Here is a 22,323-nt window from a genome sequence, read left to right on the forward strand (position 1 = left end):
TGCATTGTCTGTCTCTCTTTCCAATTCCAACCTGGCATGCTCTACACAATTGCCTGTCTACAGTAATCTTCCTCTCTATCAGTGTTGTATAGGACTTCATTTTCTTAGGTTCTCTAAAGTTTTGCAATACTCTCCATAAGTCTTACATCTTTGGTGAAATTTATTCATAGGTTACTTGGAGCTTTTACTCCTATTGCAAATAGCATCCTTAAAATATTTTACTATTTATGTTGTTGATATAAAGACATATAATTGATTCTTGTATATTTTTCTACCTAGCAATTACTGAACTTGGTTCTAAGAGTCCCTGTAAACTCCATTGTTCTGTATATGGGCATATCTCAAAAATACTGTGGGTTGCATTCCAGACCACTGCAATAAAGTGAATGTCATAGTAAAGTCAGTGAATTTTTTGTTTCTCAGTGCATATGAAAATTAGGTTCACACTATGTTGTAGTCTGCTAAGTGTGCAGTAGCATTATATAAAAAACGATGTACATATCTTAATTAAAGAATAGTTATTTGCTCGAGTGCTAACCATCATCTTAGCTTTCAGTGAGTCATAGTCATTTTACTGGTGCAGGGTCTTGTCTCGATGTTGAAGGCCGCTAACTGATTAAATGGTGTTTTTTGAAGGTTGCGGTGGCTTTGGCAATTCTTTAAAATAAGACAACAATTACGTTGGCTACATTGATTGTTTTCTGTTCACTTGAACAGTCAGAGGCCATTGTAGGTTTACTCATTGGCCTAATTTCAGCTTTATTGTATCTCAGGGAAGAGAAAAGCCCAGGAGAGCAAGAGAAATGGGGAACAGCTGGTTGGTGGAGCAGTCAGAAGACGTACAACATTTTTCAGTGAAGTTCACCATCTTACGTGGGCATGGTTCATGGCACCTCAAAGTAATTACAATAATAATATCAAAGATCATTGATCACAGATCACCATAACAAATACAATACTATTGAGAAAGTTTGAAATATTCTGAGATTACCAAATGTGACACAGAGACGTGAAGTGAGCAAATGTTGGAAAACTGGTGCCAATAAACTTGCTCTAGGCTGGGTTGCTACAAACCTTCAATTTGTAAAAAGTGCACTATCTGTGAAGGGCAATAAAGCAAAGCAATAAAATGAGGTATGCCTGTAGTTGCTACGATGGTCTGAAAATAATGGCAGTTCCCTTCCTTTCCATCCTTAAACGTTTTCTTGTATTATCTTATTACAAATACAATATTGAGAAGGAGAGTGATAGGAGGCATCTTTATCTTGAGCACCGTTAAGCCCAGGTTGTTATCTCCAAATATCATTTTACCTAAAAGGGCCAGAGTACATTGGCAAGATGACTGATCCCAAATCTGGGGCAGGGGATACACAAAACAAGCTTGATCTGTCTTACTGTGCCAGAAAACAAGAAAGACTGAAGTCATGTTAAAATAATTCAGTCATCACCAGAAGAGGCTGTTATGCTAAAAAATGAGGTAATTTGATCATTAATAAAAACTGTTCTTACTTGAAACATACCAAGGGAGTTTAATCAGTGAGTCATAATAATTAAAAACAATAAACCTTCATTGGTCAACTTTGGTGGATAATGATTCATTATTTTGAAAACTGGTTAAGTAAAAGGAAACATTTATTCTACCTTTCCTTACCAGTAGTTCCTTCTGAAGGAATATTGGTTACCCAAAAGGATATTCAGAAGAGTTGCTCCTTAGAGTAATAGTCCAGCTAAGAAATGAAGAAGGAATGAAAGAATTAAAATATTATCATTTTGCAACTCCTGATGATCATCAATGCTGCGAATGTCACAAAAGAGACAACCAGGACATAATTATGTGCCTCCTGATGAAAGTTCCCATCACCACCTATGAAGTGTATTTGGTAAATCAAAACAGAAACTGAAAAACCTGAATATGATTAAGCCTCATTGTCTTCTTAAAGAGACATTTGAGTGTTCATTTGCAGCATTGTTTCTAAAAAGAAAACGCTGAGGACAATTTATATGTCCACAAAAAGAATAGGTAAATTGTGGTATACTCTAAGTAGGATACCAGATAGCAATGAATATGACTGAATTCGAGCTGCTTGTCTGGATGTAATACTCAAGGATGTTGAATGAAAAGAGCAAGAATATGGTATGATACTTACAAAGTTTAAAATATTTAAAAACAATTGTCTCAGTGTGTAGTTAGGACATATGGCATGGCAATGATTAAAAGCAGTTTTGAATTTTGGTTATTTCTGGGATGGAATGAAGGAAATGGAACTGAGATGGACAGAATGAAGGGGGCTTCAATTGAATTTGTAATTTTTCAAATTCAGTTTCAAAATTTATTTCAAAATTTTTGAAATAAAATATGGTAAAATGTTACCTTTCAATAAAACTGGTGGGTCAGAGTGTTATGAGACTTTTGTATATTTTTGTTGAAATTTAGTAGATTATCTCGAGAAAAAATTTGGATGCAATAGGAATGTTAGTGGGTTCTCCCCCCACCACCAGAAGAATGAAAAAACAGGCTAGTCTATATAGATTTTATATTGCCAAACTATAGTGGCAATGTAAGAAGCAAATTTGTTTTTCAAAAGTGTGTGTGTAAACTAGAAAATTATTTCTGAATATTAAAATGAAATAAAAAGTAACTTCTTAAAAGGTCTAATCAATCAGTTGCAGGTCATTAATGTTTACACTATTTTAATTGCATATTTTCATCTAGATGGTTGTTCACATAAAGTTCAAATGTAAATTTAAATGCAAATGTATGCATTTGTGTGGGAAGTTCTAAAAGCTAATAAAATAGGTGCAGCTTTTTTCTAAAGGGCAACCAGATTAAACATTGTAGAAAGACAATATTCATTCTTGCTTCAGAAAAATGTAACAAGGCCAGAAACCTGCTTACATTCTTTTTTGAAAAATTGTACTGAAATTCAAAGAAAATTGGAACATTGAGAGTTATCTACAAAAAGTTTATAAAAATTGTCTGGCTTTACCTCATACCTACTCTGTCAGGCTATCCTGGGGGTGACCTGTGTATTTCAGAACACTCTCACGTGATTTTGGGAACCACCTCTTAAGGCACTGTACTCGTTCCAAAGGGGCCTGATAACTTCAGTCTCTTAGGCTTATTGCTAATAAGATGTCTGGAGTGCTTCTCAGAAGACTTCTGAGGCCACTTCAGGGATCAGCTTGAGAAAATTCAAGGATTACCTTGAAGGCAGGGAGTGGGGGACAACTGTTAGGGTTGTCTTCCAGGATATGTCTCAGTTACCTTAGTGATGCGGAAACTGAGGCCCAAGTTGTTGAAATAACTTGCTTAGGTCTCTTAGCTAGAACCAAGATTAGGGAGGCACAGCTCCTGATGCAGAGTGGTTTCCTTCAATTCCACAATATGTTACGTGAAGAGAGGAATCTTCCACTGATGTTTTCTTGCTGTTTCTAACCTGAATTGGATGCCTTTTGTAACTTGTTTTTATAGTAGCTTATGCATAACTGTCATGGTATATATATATTGTCATACTCTATGATGTATATCCGAATGTTGGTTTCCTTCTATGTGCCCTTCTAACTATGTGTAAGTTAGAATGTCTAGCACATTGGTTTGTGCACAGCAGGAGTTTACTAAATTAAAGCAAATTAACATCTCAAAACAATTGGAAAGTAAATATAAAAGCATCAGTAAGGAGCAGAGTTATTGCAATCAACCCTTTGGGATGGGAGGTGGGGGTAGAGGGAGAAGATTGCTGTGAAAAAGCAGGTATATTAAGAGTGTCATTGACAAGTAAGAAGTTGACAAGTGAAGAATATGAACTAACTGTCGGCAGAATAAAGCACAGCCACTGTGGGAATTGTGCTGAGATAGGAATGAAAATACTTAAGCTTCTATAGCATCACAGGTAGAATAGCACAATATTTGTTCATTATGAGTTCAAGTTACCTAAAAGAGGCTGATTTTTACCATTTATTGAGTTGTATTTTCATAAGAGTCTGGTCTTAAGTTTTCAGTCTTTTTCATCAAACAATTCCAAGACTTAAATGCCTTTCTGTTATTTTTTGAAATACATGATGTTCAGTGCAGCTTTGCAGAGGGAATAAGTGAGTTCCCTTCCCCCCTCTTTTAAATCACAGTATTCTATTAATATTTTAGGCACAAGTTAGATATAAGTTCCCTTTATCCTACAGTTTTAACTTTTTTCCATCTAGGTCAATATTATTTATCTTTGGAATGGATTACAGTTACAGGTAATTGATGCAAAATTTAAAAGGTACAAAAGGGTATATGATGAAAACTGCTTTCTATTCTCTTTCAATCACTTAGTTTCCATGATAGGCAACCATTTCTTGGCTGTCCTTCCAGAGATACTTTATACAATTTCCAGACTATCGATATATATATTCTTGCCCACCACCCCGCCCTTTAAAATATATATTGCAACATACTGTTTTCAGATTAGCCCATGTCAGTGTATAAAGAGCTTCCTCCTTTTTTTCTCAGCTTTTTTATACTCATAGTAGTACATCTAGCATAGTATCTATTATATATATGAATCATAATTTATTAAAATGATTATTAATTGACATTTATTCCCAGTCTTAACTGCTTAAAATAGTGCTCCAATTGGATAGTATCCATTATTTTGCAATGTGGGTATATAAATACATACTGTTTAAGTTCCTAAAAGTGGAATTGTTGAGTCAAAGTGTATGTATATTTGTAATTTAGACCAGATATTTCTCACTATAGCTTGTGCCAGTTTATGCTCCCGTCACTAATGTCTTCACGCTGTTACGACAGTTCTTTCTTATCTTTGCTAATATAATGGGTCAAAAAGTATTTCAATATGGTTTTGATTTGCATTTCGTTGTCTTTTCAGATAACTTTATTGAGGTATATTTTGCATATTTTATAATTCCCCCTTTTCAATTGTACATTTCAATGAATTTTTAAGTCAATTTACTTATTTGGGTTTGCTTTTTTTTGAATGAGATTGAACCCTGTTTTGTATGTTCAAATTATTTTCATTTTCTTTGAGCTGCCCATAATCTTTGTCCATTTTTATATCAAGCTGTTGATCTTCATAAAAATCAATATGTAGGATCCTATTATGATTTCATGTCTGTGAAATGAGTTGGCAAATATTTCTTCTGAGTTTGACATTTGGCTTTTGGCTTTGCTCATAGAGTTTGGAGTAAAAAACAGTAGTTATCTGTTACATCTCTGTGATTTTGTGAATATAAAAACTGGGCTGTTTACTGTGATCTTAAAGCATATGCTAGATTTGTGGGTTAGCAGTGTTTCAGGTGGGATTTTTAGTTATCTTTATGTGAGGATTAGTCGTACTGGATGAATTTGAGGTTGTTTCCTAAGGAGGGGGATACATTTAATTGATTACCAGTGTTCTTCTGTAACTCACACTAGTGTTGAGTTGTTTTTAGTGACTGATGCTTAAAAATGGATGCCTCCCCTCACATTTACCTGTGCCTCTTTGTATTTGCCTCCAACTTTTTCTTTTTCAACATGTGAAAACTTTGATAACATTCTTAAATGTGAAACCTGGTACATTCTCAGCAGTATTGCTGGCCACTGCCATCTGAGAGTACAGTATGGTCAGAATAAATCTTTCACTGGAGGGTGTATTTCAGGTACTGTTTCCAGTCATATAATCTTAGGTTTCCCATCAGATTTGTCACCGTCAGAGTTCAAACACTTATTCTTGATGCAAAGTCATTGTACCAATGGGTAATATTAAAAAGAACCAATTGAGGTTTTTTTTTGTTTAAATTTTAGTTTTTCTTTTTGCCATTTAGTTTCTAGCTACGTTTAAGCAAGAATCACAAAAAACAACAAATTGTACCCACCAGTCACTGATGACTTTCAGTGTGACTATCTTAAAACTTGGCCATAAAAAATACAAAGTAGTATTAAAGCCTAAGAGTGTCCTTCTCATTAGTTTATCTTAACAAAAAATTGTTATTTGTGTAAAACCTGGTGTTTGCCAGAAAAATGATTCAGTAAGGATGATAAAAATTCCTGTGATACCTGATTGTTGGAACATTTTCTTTCACTGCTGAAATACTTATTTATAGAATTATTAAATGTGAAGATTTTAAAACCTTCAGTTTGAAAAAGAGTAAAGATTTTTCTAATAACATTTTAGCTCCTGATTTTCTCATTCACCTCAGCAGTAATTTTTCTGCTGACTTAGTAAAAAGATGACTTTCATCGTCTATTTCAGAAATTGTTTCTTAACATTTAAATTGAATTTATATAAGGAAGGGGAGAGTCATAGGCTTTGTCAACCTCGGAAGGGGTTCTTGTTTTCCTTTTGTATCCTGGTTATTTTCCCATGGAGGCTCTTTTCACATGCTGATGGTCATTCCACTGCCTTTAAGTGTGTTTATACGTAGGTAAATTAAGAGAGCAATTTCTAAATAGCTTAAAACAGTTTTATTTGTAAACTCTCTTGCCTCAATTTTACTTTTGAAGTTATAGGCAAATTCACATGGGAAGTAGTCTCATGTGATCTTAGATTCCTGTGTACACAGGTCTGCATTTGAGCCCATTGCCTTGGGATGCAGTGATTCTAAGTGGGAGCATCATTTGAAAACTCTTCTTGGAGAGTCTAACTCGTATACCTTCGAAAAAATCACTGCTCTAGAGGGAATGTTTGGCCTTTTCCATGGTAGTCAAGACGGAATAATAGAGTATGTCAAAGTGTGATGGTCACGTACGAGAAAGGCTAGGTGGAGAGACAAACTATTTACACAGTCTTTTAACTCTGGGAATTTCTAACAATTATGTAAAAAAATTGTATAAAATATTTTAAGGCTAATTCCACTCCTGAATTCTCTGTTCTTTTTTCTTTTTTTTTTTCATCTGTATTTGATTCGTAAAACCCTCACCTCTACCACAGTACTTGGTTCAAGCTCTAAATGTAGGACTTTCCACATTATATTTAAGTTAATTATTGTCTGTCTCTTTAGTTGTACATTCCTTGTGTTTATTTTAGGACAGTGTTTGGCACTTGGATGTATTCCAGTAACTGAGTTTTTTAATATTCAGAACAGTAACCAGACCTTAAATACACACATGGGTTAGATGCTCATTTAATACAACCTGGGGATTAAATTAGGAATTGGGTTCATTAGTATCTTATTATAATACTTTGTTAGTTTGGGTGAATCAGTAGAACTGATGTAAAGTTCACAGATCACTCAGATGGCAAGTATCATAAGACCTTAAGATGATCTAATCTAGAACTTAATTACTGTTATTAAGATATCCCAAGATCTTAAATCTTTGCCTTTTATTTAGGTGGTTTGTTGATACAGGTTATATTTATATATTTTAGTCATCCATTGACTCTCGGTTAAAAACAGTGCTTTCCTAATTGTGGCAGCAATTTCCTAATTACTTTTTCTTTTTAAAAAAATTTGCAGTTGGAGTGCCTCAAGCTTATCGCCTCTCAGAAATTCACAGACAAACGCATTGGCTATTTAGGGGCAATGCTGCTCTTAGATGAAAGACAAGATGTCCATCTCCTCATGACCAACTGTATCAAGAAGTAAGACTTCTCTTTCCTTTTTTTAATAAATACTGTGTACTTTTATGAGAGCCTCTATTTATTGATTTTATATTTATTGTCATATATTTGAATTACTTTTGGTTCTGTAGCTTATATGTAAAGAGGCTAAGCAAAGGATCAAAACTTCTGGAGAGGATAATTTAATTAAATGAAAGTACTGCTGTACATCTTCAGGTATAGGAACACAATTTAGCAATGAAATAAGTGTTTGGGCCATCACAGAGTAGAAAAAGCATTGGTAAATCTGAGCTTTCTTGTAGTTCCAGGATTTGAATACCATGAATAATGAACTGTTAAGTTTATTAAAGAATTACCAGTGTAATTCTTTAAAGGAAAAAAGAGAGGTCTGGCTTATCAGCTGTCTAATCCAAGATTTCAGTTGTATGGAATTATACTTAGCCCCGTGAATTTTTGTGTAAAAGTCTTTTTTTCTCTCTTGGGTCATTTACTAGTCCAGTCATGTTTGTTTAACTTAGAAACCAAAGAATGCTTGTTATGTGGAGAAATTAGCATTAGCAAGCAGGGAATTAGGACTTTTGCCAGCATCCCTCTTTTAATAAATTTCTGTTATGGAAGTTCTGATGGCCATACTGTTAAAGGTACTTTTTGGTTTGTTTTCATTTGGCTTTGGTTTGTCTATCAGTTTAATCTTTTTTTAGATTTCTTTTTCATTTGCAGCATTTCTATATTTGACAGAAAATAGAAGCAGGGGGATATAGGTGATCGAATTTGTAGATTTTGAACTCATACTTTTCTGTGGTAAATACCGTTCTTTTTAAATTTTTTCCAATGGATAATGGAAAATTCCAAAATAAATATATTGGGTCTATGAACTTAGTTTTGGGGGACTCCTGGTTTTTGCGCTTGAAATAAATAATAATAATGAAAATACTAAGTTGATTCATTTGTTTAACAAATATTTGTTGTCTACTTCTGCATGCGAGGAGCTCCTGTAAGCTCCGGGATGGCAAATGGAAAAAAATGGACAGAAATCCTTGGTATCATGGAGGTTACATTCTAGATGTTTAGCATGATTTTTATACATTTACTTATTTGGACAGACCTCCGAGAGTTTCTTTAATTTTTGTTCTTGCATGCTCTGTTGCCTTTACTACTCAAGCCTTCAGTCACATGCTGGAAATTTGTCAGTTCTACCTAACAGCAAATTCATATTAGAGAGTTAATACCACTCAAGTAGAGGTTCGTAGCTTAATAAAAATTGAAGAACAAGGCACATAGGCAAGGAATAAATCTTTGTGTTTAATTTTAATGAGAGTCAGCCAAACCCCAAGCAGATTTAGGAAAAAGCTAGTAATCTAGGTTGGAAATTGTTCTGGCACTTCAGTCTAAGCTTAGTTAAAGGACTTTGGATAACTCAGTGTGGTGCATTTTTTTTTTTAATCTGTTAATGAATGAGTTTTGTGTCTCTGGTGAGTTTTTCGCTGTTTATTAGTATAACAGGACATCATAGTGTACTAGCAGTTTTTGTGTTTAATAATGAATGTTTACCTCATTGTTTGGCTTAGAAAAACTCTAAAGATCTTGGAATTTTAAAAAATTGGATATGATATTTTAAGAGCTTGCATTATACAGATATTCCTAATCATTGAAAAATAGATGAAAAGTTAGTAAGTATTCTTGGGAACTAGGAGCCTAAATAGTAAAGCCATAGTTAATATTTAAGCTTCATTTTATAGAAATTTTTATCTTAAACATTCAAATTGGTGAAAAGTAGCAAACCTGGCTAATTTACACTTTTTCTGACTTCTTTTTTAAAGGTTTTGGTTAATGTATACCTTACCTTTTTTTGTAGTTAATAATTGAGTATTTTAAAGATCTTTTTTAAAATGTGGTTGTGCTTCATATTTCTATAATTGCCAGTTTTTACTTTGAGTGGTTTGCTGAGATTTTTAAGGTGGGTTGTCTTTAATATCCAACAGATAACATGTTCAATTTCTGGTGCTTTGGCATTTGGGAACATTGAGTTGTAATCCTGTGGGAGGAATTGTCAGTCAGTTTACTGTATATGGTAATTTGTAGTAAAGTTAGAATCAAAGTTTTTGTAACAAATAAGACTAGTATTTTTCTTAGTGGAAAAATTGTGAATCACTCAGAGCTACCCTTGATTCATTGTGAAGCTCCTTCATGGGAGCACCAGGCAAAACATGTTCATCTACCTTCTTCCTTTCTTTTGCAGTGATCTTAATCACAGTACGCAATATGTTCAGGGGCTAGCACTTTGTACCCTCGGCTGCATGGGCTCCTCAGAGATGTGTAGAGATCTTGCAGGGGAAGTAGAGAAACTCCTGAAAACTTCCAACTCTTATTTGAGAAAAAAGGTAACTTTTAATGATGAAGCCAAATGTCTGTGTTTGGATTAGGGAGTAATAAGGAGATGAGAAGGCAAATTTTCAGTTTTGAAAGCTATGATGATAACATATCTTTGTGCAGTAAAATGTATTTTAAACAACCACATATGAACCAGTATTTATAGATAAAATTCTGTTTTTTATACTAATTTTAGAGGTGATTTTTTTATCAAACTCTCCAATTGATAAATAATTGTGAAAACTTTAATTCTTCTGTGAAGAATTACCTGATTCTAAACAGTATGAAACAAAGTGACAATGAACAGATTTTTATGAATTTACTTCTGACCTAATAATCAGTGCCCATGTCTTTGTACCTGGTGCCTTTGAATCTCTGGAAGTGCAGTTCCATTGGGACCTAGATAACTGTTAGGTAATGATGTAGAACATTGGTATATCTAAATGGAGTAGTAATAGATGACAGTGATCTTATTCTCTTATCTGCTTTGACTTGTTGATATAAACAATTTATTATTTTATTGTGCTTGAACCCCAAACCCTTCATGAACAAAGAGTATTAAAATTTAGAACTCCAAGAGGTGAACACATATTATCATCCCATTGGCATTTATCATGCCTCTTTGTGAATGGCTTGAGACAGAGGCATTGAGAGAACCAAGCTTTTTTCTAAGATCATATACTAGTAAGTGATGGCTGTGAAACAAAACCAGTCCTTCTCTTCAGGAATGTGTGGGTTGCTCTTGTTCAGAAAGTACAGTAAAACATTCATGCAGATTAGGGGAAAATTTTTTTTTCTTTAAATATAGCATGGGAAGAATTAGCTGAATCTTTTCTTGCTAATGTATCTAAACTTTTATGTTTTTTAACTCCCTACAAATAGTAGTTGTGGTTACTTTGGATGGGTAGCCAAAATCAGTGATTGAATGTTCCTTTTTCATCAGTGAGCAAACTAAGACCATCTTTTCTTCATTAGAGACTTGCTTTGCTAAGTATCTTTCAAATGATTTTCTTGATGACAGCAGAGAGTGAGTTGGAGAAGGTATAGGTATTATTAAAAGTAAAAAAGTAAAGCATCTGCTGCATAGATCTTTATTGCATGATGTTTTTATAAAACCTTTTGGTCATCTTAGAAGAAGGATTATCACAGACGGGAGTCTTTATTTTTTACTTTGCTAAACTCCACATAAGTTACATTTAACTTGTCTCATGAATTCATGTTAACCACGGTCTAGTCTAGGAGGTTTTTGTCCACTTAGCAATATATGAAAAAGGGACAGATTCTCACTCAATACATTAATATAAATTGGGAAGTCCTAACCAGCTAATAAAAATTTGATATCAGACTTCCTTCTTATTTTTCTAGTAGGTGAACTAGTAGGTAAAGTTTTTGTTGCTTTTTTATAAGATTGATTGCCCTGACTGAATAAAAATAATTATTTTGTCCTTTGTATTTTTCTTATAGGCAGCACTGTGTGCTGTTCATGTCATCAGGAAGGTTCCTGAGCTTATGGAGATGTTTTTACCAGCAACAAAAAATTTATTGAATGAAAAGAACCATGGTAATTTGATTTGGATGCACTCGTGAAGTACTGAGGGAGAATGGGAAAGAGAAAAGGCTTCAGGCAGCGTTGGCTTCTATCTCAATGTAGTGAAGTTGCCTTTCTACTGTGCTAAGACAATTTTCCAGGAAGGGCTGATGGGTCTAGTCCCTCTTCTACTCTTATATCCTGTTTTTGTAATTAGAGATTGATTCCTGCAACTAAACTTGTTTTTTTTTAAATCTCTGGGCCTCTTTTAGTATATTAAAAGTACTGCTTAAGTTGCTAATATTCAGTGTAATGTACAAATAACCTATGTTCATGTGTAAAACACTTAGATTTCTTGGCTATTTTATAATAGAATAAAAAGTTATTTCTTTGTTACCTTGTGGTAGGAGTATAAGATTAGTGAGATCCTCTTAGGTTACTTATAGCAGGAGTTTGTAATGGGTACTCAGAATATGTTTACATAAAACATGAGAGGAATTAAATGGAATGTAGCTGTTCTTTCCCAAACATTTTATTCTTACTTTGAAGTCAGTCAAACAAGGTCTGAGTCAAGAAAATTCATGTGTCCTAAGTGTTAAGAGAAAAAATTGTAAGGTATATTTAATTTGGTTAGTTCAGTCCTGTGCCCAAAAGGCTCAAAATACACTTGTTGAACAAATGAAAGAAACTTCAGGGTACTTATTTATTATTTAGTCAAAACTGTTGTTGAGATTCTTTTCACTCACTCTGAAACAAGCAAATTCACTTTGTCATCCACAGTTACCTTGGAGTTTTGATACATGATATCTGGAAATTAAAAATCTTATTAAGATTTTTGCTTGTTATATTGTCTAAAGTCGTAGGAAGATTTTTACTTCTTATAATGTCTATCAGAACTCAACTAAGAACTTATTTAGTATGGAGCATGATACCTAGTTTATATGACAATGATATAAGCCTCTATCTTTGCCTTTATATCTCTCAGATGGAGAGACACCTGTATTGGTTGTCATTTTTTAGCAGTTGTTTTGGTCACGTAATTAAATAAACATTTTGATTTGCCTTACTTGACCAGTATTAAATCATCAGGCATCTATTAAATACCTCCTTTGTATTCATCTTAGTGCTTAGATTCTTTGGGAGAATAAAAACCAAAAGTAGTCACTATCCTTTTGGAATTGACCTTCAGAACTCAAAGCCTTATTCTGTGAGGTTGAATAGTACAGCCTCAGTTTTAGTTTTCATTTGCTCTTTTCTTACAGGTGTCCTTCACACATCTGTAGTCCTCCTCACAGAAATGTGTGAGCGAAGCCCAGACATGCTTGCACATTTCAGAAAGGTATGTAACATTCTGTATGCTTAAGCCTTTCTTGTTTGAAAAAATATTTTTCCTGAAAAGTACATGATTTTCTCACAAATTTTCTTTTGAAAGGAAGCTATGGAACTGAATACAGGACTTAGGCAGCCCTGCTGTGGGGTAGTGCTGGAAGCCAGCGTTAGGCATATAAGAACAGGCAGTAGTACACAGTTCCCATTTCGTAACAGAAGTCTTCTCTCACTGTTGGCAGGCACAGCAGTCTCTCATGTGCTCTATCTGCTGTTTTCACATTGAAGTCAGGACATGTAACCTGAGGTCAGATTACAAACAGGAATTGTATGTGTGTGTGTTTTTAAGGCAGCTAATTTCATTTTCTTTTTTTTTAAGGTGAAAACTGCAAACTGTAATTTGACATTACTTTTACCTAAAACAGGGTTCCCTGAGGTTCATTTTAAGCTGGTGACTCCGGTGCTGGAAGTCTAGCTTTCTTAAGTCCCTTCCCCTCTCCCTCCCTCACAGCATTCAAAAGTGGAAATTTTTGTTTTCTCCACTTATTTTTAGAAAGCAGTAGTAAGGAGGACTCAGGGAAAGACTGTTCTTTGGGTAGTTAGATGCATTTAATTTATTTTATAAGGGGCTGATCACCCCATAAATGGGGCTTACTCCATAATTTAGATCTAATAAGGCTCTAATAGAAGTTTTTTTTTTTTGGCCTTTTTTTTTCTTAGGTGTTTATGTCTTGATTAAATTATTGTAACATAGTATGAGGCCCATATCTGTCCCTAATGCTTGCTTTGTATGTTTTGTTCCTGTTGTCTGTTTGGAATCCTGCTGTATGTTAGAATGAAAAGGTAAGAATTAACCCTCTTTTAGATGGTGCATGTTGGCATTAGGTCCTTAGTAGCTTTTGTGTATCCATCCACAAGTGTGGCTTTTAAAAATATACTAATGCTGAAGCTGTGCTTAATACTATGAGTTATTTGTTCTAGCATTTTTGGCTAACTCCTTAGTCTAGTTTTTGTCGTGTCACTTAAACTCCTGACTCCAAAGTCAGCCTTGGATTTCAGTTGCAGCCTCTCCTGAATTGCAAGCCTCCTTCTCTGCCTCTTCTTTATCGTCACTTGAGAAACTTTGAGCAGTTTCCTAGTGGCTTTGGTGATGGAAATACCAGATAGGTTTGGAGCCTTCACACAAAAAGCACTGCTTCTTTTTGAAGTAGATGTTTCAGAGCCATATATGGATAACCTCATATTTTAAAAATCTCCATATGTACTTCTGAGCTTTCAGTGCAGACATACAGCTTTTATTTCCCCCTTACCTGCACTTAATCTTGCCTAAAGTTTTGGAATATTAAAAGGATTTTGAGGGAGAGTGGGTGGGCATCAACTGATTTTCATGGCTGCAGCCTTTCCCTTCGTCATCTTATTTGTCTGTCTGGTCATCAGCTTTAGTAACTTGCATTTTTTGTCTGAAAAATAAAGCTGGGTTCCAAGAATTTATACACTGAACACTTAGATATTTGTGCTTTTTGTCCTAGGGTGATCTTATGTGGTGTGTTAGTTTCTTGGCAGTGAATAAAACAATTTCTGAGTTTAGTAGCCCATGGAAAAAGTACTTCTCCAAGAAATAAATCAGATCTAAAAATAATTAGGGAAATGTATAGCTCAGAAGAGTAACCCATTGGCAAGTATGAAAATTGAGCTGCTTTTTGTGCAGAGCTTAGTAACTAGATGAACCCTGTTTTATTACATTTTAAAGCAGTTTATAAAATTATATTACTCTTATCTCATATAAATCTGCCTATAGTTGACAGATTTAGTGAGAATTTTGTTAAGAATTTGTAGGTCTCCATAGCTTAGATTTGTTTTAATCTTGGAGATGTCTAAATTAGATTTTTGCTTAGGTGATGGATGAATCACATAATTTGGAATTGTTATGGCCAATTTATTTAAATTCATGCAGATTATGTTCTCTTATATTTAGAAGTGGCCTTAATATTGTGAAGTTTTGAGTACATACCTTGATCATAACTTGGCTTTTATTTGAATTTTGAACCCCTTTCAGAGTTGGGGAGTAGAGAGGTGACAGAGTCCAAATGTAATGAGAAAAAAGTAATTGAGTTTGCCGCAAAGTTGAGGCTATTCTGATTGCCTCCAAAAGAGATGTGATTCAGTTCACTTTGTACACTTCTTAATTTTAGGTGATTAGAGTTGTTTGTATAGCTAAATTGAATTTTTAGTTGGAGACGGGGAAGTTCCTAGTGTAACAAACATTTTGGGATAGGGTTTTAGCATTAAGCGAATTGATCAGCAGAATGAAATGAATGATAATATTTAAAGCATCTTAAGTTCAGTATTGAAAGCATCTTTAAGATTAGCTTGGCAGTAAAATTGCCTCTATTATGTGTTTTGATCTAATGGACAAAGTAAAGGAAGGAAAAGTAGGGAATTCTGACCATAAAGAATGTAGAGTTTCATCAGTAAGATAAGGCAAGAAAACAGGCAACAGATCAATTTGTATAATTAAGTGCTGAACTTAAATTTTACTGAAAATTGTGTCATATAATTTAAGAATAGGGAGAGGAAATTAATTCATGGCTTGGTATTTTCTTCAGGTGAAAGATAATACAATTTTTCATGTGTCTTTGCCACTTGGTTAATGTTGGGGGCTTTTGTATTTACTGTTGTTAGTTGGAAAAGGATATACAACTAGCTCTATTTTAAGAGGAGAGGATTTCTTTCTCTATTTGAGGTAATATGTTTTATAACTGTAATTTTAATAAGATCACTAGTATTTTGGGTGTGATAACATTTTATATGCAAATGTTTGAATGGATAAAGACTGAACATGTTTGTGCCATGTAGGTATGTGAAGTTCTATAGAAGTAGAAATGCAATATGCCCCATAGGTGTCTATTTTACTTGGTTCCCATAGGCTTTCTGGGGTTTTATTTTTAATATAAACTGTTATTTTTAGTATCTTTGCATATATAACTCTGGAGTAAAAAGTCTAGTTTGTTTTTAATGCACTTCAAATATACAATCCTTCCGGAGTTCATGGCCTAAATACTCCTAAGTTATATTTATCAAATAAAACAATATACAGTATATAGTATCAGTAGAATTTGCTTGGACTCAGTCCCTTGTACCCTTTTTCTAAGCCAGATTACCTGCTCATGAGAAATTTTTTGATATTCACTGTTTGGTGATGCATCTTTCTTCCCTGCAGCTTGTGCCCCAATTAGTTCGTATTCTAAAGAACCTCATCATGTCCGGATATTCACCAGAACATGATGTTTCTGGTATCAGTGACCCCTTTTTGCAGGTGAGGTTGAAAGTTTCAGATAAATGATACATGAACTAATATCTTGGGAATAACTTATTTCCCTCCTTTTAAGTTTTTGTTGGGTAGAAATGTGGTGGTTAATTGATAATAACTAATAGTAATTGATACTGATACTAATAGTTCCAGTAGTTACTTGGAACTAACTACATTAATAAATGGATAGTGACATAATTCCATATTAGATTAATAGACTAAAATTATAGTTATAATAGTAAAGATTATGTACTACATAGAGACTTGACTCACCAATATAATATAACTGCAGGTGGTGGTATCCTTTAGATGTGGAGTGGTGAAGTGTGGGTTGTCTAATAAATTCATTAAGACATAGAAGCATATATGATTTTTCTAAAGATAATTTAAAAAATTCTTCTGTTTGAATTTTGACCATTTCTACTGGGATCTAAAACTTAAGTTATTTGAATTTCATATCAAGTGAAGGTCTTTTGTGCCAGACATAATTTTTTGACACCATGTTTTGCACGTTAGGTACGAATTTTGCGGTTATTAAGAATTCTAGGACGAAATGATGATGACTCAAGTGAAGCTATGAATGATATATTAGCACAGGTGAGTAGACCAAACCTGCATTACATTAAATATACATTTAGTATAGCAGAGAGTAGAATAAGTATGGCTATGTGGAATGATTTTTGTGTTCCTCATTGGTAACTATAGTCAATCACAAAATGCCTCTTGTTACCTCTGGATATTTTTGGAAGGATTGTTTTATCACTTATGTATTGTCCTCTGTGTCTTTTCAGGTTGCCACTAATACAGAGACTAGTAAAAATGTAGGAAATGCTATTCTTTATGAAACGGTTTTAACTATCATGGATATTAAGTCAGAGAGTGGATTGCGAGTAAGTCTTAATCTTTTCTTCTCCCTAAACATTTCATTTGGAAGAATTGACATGGACTTCAGTATTTTGGAAATGAATTCCATTTGGAAATTACCGTAGGAAAGAATGGTGCAGAATGTATAATGCTGTTTTTGGTTATCTGAAGTATCATTTCCTTCATTGAAGGCTTAATAGTAATCATAGTAAAATTTGGAAGATCTTAGGTATAGGTAGGTATATATATTGTTGAGTGAAGGAAACATTTCAGAATAAGCTTTTCCTAGAGCCATGATTTGAGTTGTACTCATCACTTCAAACAAGATAAAACATCATATTTGAGTTAATTTACTTTTCTTTCATTTTTTTGTAATTTAAGAAATAAACACATAAAGTAAAAAAAAAAATTCACACAGTACAAAAGGCATGCAGAAGAGACAATACCTGCCTGTAGCTTTAACATCTAGACTCAGTTCTTCTAGTGGGAAATAATGGTTACCATTTTCTAATGTATTTTTTCAGATTTTTTATCCATATTTAAATGTGCCTGTAAAAGGGTATTTCTTCTCTTCCCACTTTTAAAAACTTTATCTGAAGTAATTTTAGACTTACAGAACAGTTGCAAAAATAGTTGAGTTCCCATATGTCCTTCACTCAGCTTCTCCAAATATTAACTAACATCTTTCTTGCATGACTATAATGTATTTATGAAATCTGAGACATTAATATTGATATCATACCACTAACTAACTTACAGACTTATTCAGATTTCACCAGTTTTTCTACTAACGTCCATTTTCTCTTGCAGGAGGCAATCTTTGATCCCACATTACATTTAATTGTCATGTCTCCTTAGTCTTCTCTGATCTCTAATAGCCCTCTGTCTCCTTGTTTTTCATGACTTTGACACTTTTGAAAAGTACTGATCAGTTACTTTGTAGAATGTCCTTCAATTTGACTCTGTCTGGTATTTTCTCAAAATTAGATTGAGGCTATGCTTTTTTGGTAAGACTGTAACAGAAGTGATGTGTCCTTCTCAGTATTATATCAGGAAGTACATGTTGTTTATCTCATTGCTGGTGATAATAACCTTGATCACTTAGTTCAGGTGGTATCTGTTCTAATTCTACTCTGAAGTTATTATTTTTTCCTTTGTAATTAAAAATGTTTTGGGGGAGACACTTTGAGGTTATGCAATATTCTATTCTCCTCAGACTTTTGCATACTCATGTTAGTATCCATCCAAGGACCTTGTTTGCAGCAGTTATGGGGGTGATGTTCTAATGATACTTTCCTATTTCCCTCATTAAATAATTGGAATTTTTCTCTAAGGAAAATTCTCCCTCATGAATTTATTCTTTCAGTCATTTATTATTAATATTACAATTGCTAGTTCATAGCCTTGTAAGAAACACATTTTCTAAATATGTATAGTACTTGTGTACAGTTCTTTCTGTACTTAACACTCCAGGATCCAAATAACCAAAGTAACTTAGGTTAGTTCTTCTCTCTCCACCTTTCAGACAAAATGGTAACATATATATGGTCCCTCGTCTAACATTTTTTTACCTAACATTATCTTGGAGGTAGTCCATATTCATATATAGAGACCATTCCCATAAAAAAAACACTGTGGTAGAATATACATAACATAAAACATGCCATTTTAACTATTTTTAAGTCTGTAGTTCAGTGACATTAAGTACATTCACTTTGTTGTGCAGCCAACACTACTATTTATCTTCATGACTTTTTTGTCTTGCCAAACTGAAACTATATACCCATTAAACAGTAACTCTCTATACCCTTAATCCCTGACAGCCATTGTTCTACTTTCTAACTCTGAATTTGACTGTTTTAGGTACATGATACAAATGGAATCATACAGTACTGTCCTTTTTGTACCTGGCTTATTTCACTAACATGATGTCTTCAAGGTTCATCCATGTTGTAGCATGTGTCAGAATTCATTCTTTTTAATGGTTGCGTAATAATTCCACCAGATATGCCACAGTGTGCTTAGCAGATTTGCTATTAATGAACCTTAGGATGTCTCCTGTCATTTGTTATTATAGGTAGTGTTGCAGTAGGTTTTTGTGTATATGTACAAGTATGTTTGTGAGATGAATTCCTAGAAGTGGAATTGCTGAAGTAGAGGATATATTTTTATTTTAAATTTTTAGTTACTGCCAAATTTCCCTCCAGTAAAGCTATACCAGTATTATTCTTCCTCTAACAATATAAAAACTTTAAAACACAATCTTCCAGCAATTATTACTGAAATAGGATCTGATTTTAAGAGTTGCCTTCTGATTTTTTTTTGCCATCATCTATAACTAACAGTTACCACAACTATCACCTTTAAATAGTTTACATCCATCAGAGGCAGGGAGTGATACTTAATATAAATAATTAATTTTCCTAGATTTTTAACCCATGCTATTTCTATTTAGGTCCTAGCCATAAATATTCTGGGTCGTTTCTTATTGAACAATGACAAGAATATTAGGTAAGTCAACTGAAAAATACTTTGTATCCTGGTATTATAAACTCAGTGTTTCCAAGATTGACTTTGCCCAAGATCACACACGTATCAAGTGAACATATCTAGAACTGCAACTCAGAATTTTTGTTTTTAGTCTGGTCTTAAAACTAGTGTTTTGTAAAGAATTTGAGGATTAGCCTTATGATTTAATTTTTGATCCTATTTATACTGTCAGCATCAGGAGTCAGCAGACTTTTTCTATAAAGTACCAGATGGTCAATATTTTAGGTTCTCTGGGCTTTAGGGTCTCTGTGGCAGCTACTCAACTCTTGTCCCCTGGTGTGAAACTATTCATAAACCATGTAAAGAATGAGTGTGACTGTGTTCCAATAAAAATTGGTTTGTAAAATTGGATAGCAGAAGACTATTTTTTGCAGGTAGGCTGCATTTTGCTGACCCCTTCTCTAAATTAAGAAAAATGTAACATTTTTAGGTCACAACCTGGAATGTGTTTGTGAACTGTAGCTAGTTTTTTAAAGTAGATGAATTTATCAGTATTATCTTTTATTTTGTTGTTTTTGTAGTATATCCTGCTTGCCCTTTTTTTCTTTTAACTAAGAGAAAATTTTCTTTTTTTATCATGATGAAAAGCGTGAAAAAAAATGTGGAAATAATCACTGTGGTACTCTGAACTATTATCTCCAAAAGAGTTTTTAAATATTTAGATTAAAAAAAAAATAATACAGGTATACAACATAGTTATTTGACAATTACATACATATGAATTACATGCTCACCACAATAAGTGTAGTTGCCGTCTGTCACCATACAAAGATACTTCCAAATTACTGACCGTATGCCCTATGCTATACTTTTCATCCACATAACATACTTATTTTTTAATTCCTCTTTATCCCCTACACCTATTTTGCCTCTCCCCCAGCTTGACACCCCTTTGGGAACTACCAGTTTGTTCTCTATATTTAATGAGTCTATTTCTGTTTTTTTGTTTGTTCATTTGTTATATTTTTTTAGATCCCACATATAAGTGAAATCATACAGAATTTGTCTTTCTCTGTCTTACTTATTTCATTTATTAATAATACCCTCTAGAGCCGTCCGCGTTGTTGCAAATGACAGCGGTCTTTTTTTATGGCTGAGCAATATTCCATTGTATATATGTCCTACATCTTCTTTATCCATTCACCTATCAATGGGTACTTATGTTGCTTCCATATCTTGGCCTTTGTAAATAATGCTGCAGTAAACATAGGAGTGTATGTATCTCTTTGAACTAGTGCTTTTGTTTTCTTTGGGTAGATACTTCCAAGTGGAATTACTGGGTCATATAGTATTTCTATTTTTAATTGTTTTCCATAGTGGTTGCACCAATTTACATACCCACTGTAAATAATTAGATCTTAAGCTCATTTTTGTAGAGGCAGTTTGGTGCCAGAATCAAATAAAAGCAGAGAAAATAGAAATGGTAAATTGAAATCACTTCCTCTTGCGCTTTTTAGCTAACTCAGCCTGAAAAGGCATACTATATGCTTATTTTGTTGTTTTATTTGGAAAAGTTTGAATGAATTGAATTGATCACTTTGAAAAATTTTAATGGATTTAGCCATGAATGCAAATTTAAATCCAAGGCTTCTCCTGGTTGCCACCACTTTGTACTGTCCTTTATGCTTTTAAAATGTTACCATTATAGTGAATGTAGTAACCACATTGTTTTCTTGTGAAACCTTCATAAGAGTGTATATCAATGATACCGTAATAAAAAAAAGTTACCATTATACCCATCAACTCTGTCTTGTCTTTTAAATATTTTTAAAGTATGATTTCCTTTAGTCATTCATCTTCTTTGTCATTTAGGCAGAGAACTATCCTGAAGTTTACATTTTCAATTTGTTCTTCTGCAACTTTGTTTCATCCAGATACGTAGCTTTGACATCTTTATTGAAGACTGTGCAGACTGATCATAATGCAGTACAGAGGCACAGAAGCACGATTGTGGACTGTCTGAAAGATTTGGATGTCTCAATAAAACGGTAACAGATTATTGATGGTTCTCTGTTCCCCCCACCCCCCGATAACTTGGTAAGAGTTTTGAGAGTGAGAACATTGATATTTAGTCATTGTTTTCACAGTAAATCCCTTTTTGCAAAGGATTGGCAGGGAGAAGTTTAGGGCAATAAAGGGGGCCAATAAGAAATACTTAAGTTTACACTGAAGTTGTCCTTTCATGGATAAATAAAACAGGTACAGATAAGCTGGGCAAACATTTACTTTACAGAGGTACTGTGCTCTGTGTGTTGGAGGATGTAAATACAGAGTGATCCATCGGCTAAGTGTTTTATCACAATGCTGAAACTCAGATTGCTGACAGCACACGTTTTCTCACAGTACTTATGCCCTAAGATACTAGAGGTGGCATGTTTCTTAGAATAATACATCTAGGAATGACTGTTAGGCAGCAGATAGCACTTTTTTCCCTCAATGGAATTGCTCTACTAATTCTCCTCTTAGAAGAACTGTAGATGTTTGTAAAACCTACAGTTATAGTTATAGTTGATCTCAGTGAACTTTTGGTTCTGTATGCGAATCCAGAACAAAGTAGATTTGAAATGATCTCTGAAACCATTCACTTAACAAATATTTACTGATAACTAGTTCCTTGTACTTGCAGAGAGCAGGTGCTAAGTGCTTGGGCAATCTAAAGTTAAGACCTAAACTCAGTAATGACAACTTTTATATAATGCTTTGCAAAGAAAGGACTTACAAGCACCCTGTCAGTGGGCTCTCAGAGCAAGCCAGTGAGAGAGACTAGGCACTTCTAGCCCCAATTAACAGATTAACAGTCCCAAAGGAATCAGATGACTTACTCTACGAAACCTCAC

General features: G+C 33.9%; 1 protein-coding gene and 1 non-coding gene across 3 annotated transcripts in view; both read left to right on the top strand.

Moving 5' to 3' along the window:
• Positions 1-22,323, top strand: part of AP1G1 (adaptor related protein complex 1 subunit gamma 1) — a 63,819-nt gene that overhangs the window by 23,532 nt on the left and 17,964 nt on the right. For both annotated transcript variants that reach the window (XM_073225943.1, XM_037025252.2), the window contains 9 exons: positions 7,435-7,559; positions 9,778-9,919; positions 11,373-11,469; positions 12,699-12,775; positions 15,983-16,078; positions 16,589-16,669; positions 16,864-16,962; positions 19,392-19,447; positions 21,361-21,474. In XM_073225943.1, coding sequence (XP_073082044.1) covers positions 7,435-7,559; positions 9,778-9,919; positions 11,373-11,469; positions 12,699-12,775; positions 15,983-16,078; positions 16,589-16,669; positions 16,864-16,962; positions 19,392-19,447; positions 21,361-21,474 — 887 coding nt within the window. The remainder of the gene's footprint in view (positions 1-7,434; positions 7,560-9,777; positions 9,920-11,372; positions 11,470-12,698; positions 12,776-15,982; positions 16,079-16,588; positions 16,670-16,863; positions 16,963-19,391; positions 19,448-21,360; positions 21,475-22,323) is intronic.
• LOC118973729 (small nucleolar RNA SNORD71) lies at positions 21,733-21,818 on the top strand. Its single transcript, XR_005063252.1, has one exon. It is a non-coding gene; the product is annotated as a small nucleolar RNA SNORD71 (small nucleolar RNA).

This window comes from Manis javanica, chromosome 17 (genome assembly GCF_040802235.1).
Source record: "Manis javanica isolate MJ-LG chromosome 17, MJ_LKY, whole genome shotgun sequence".
Taxonomy (NCBI): Eukaryota; Metazoa; Chordata; class Mammalia; order Pholidota; family Manidae; genus Manis; species Manis javanica.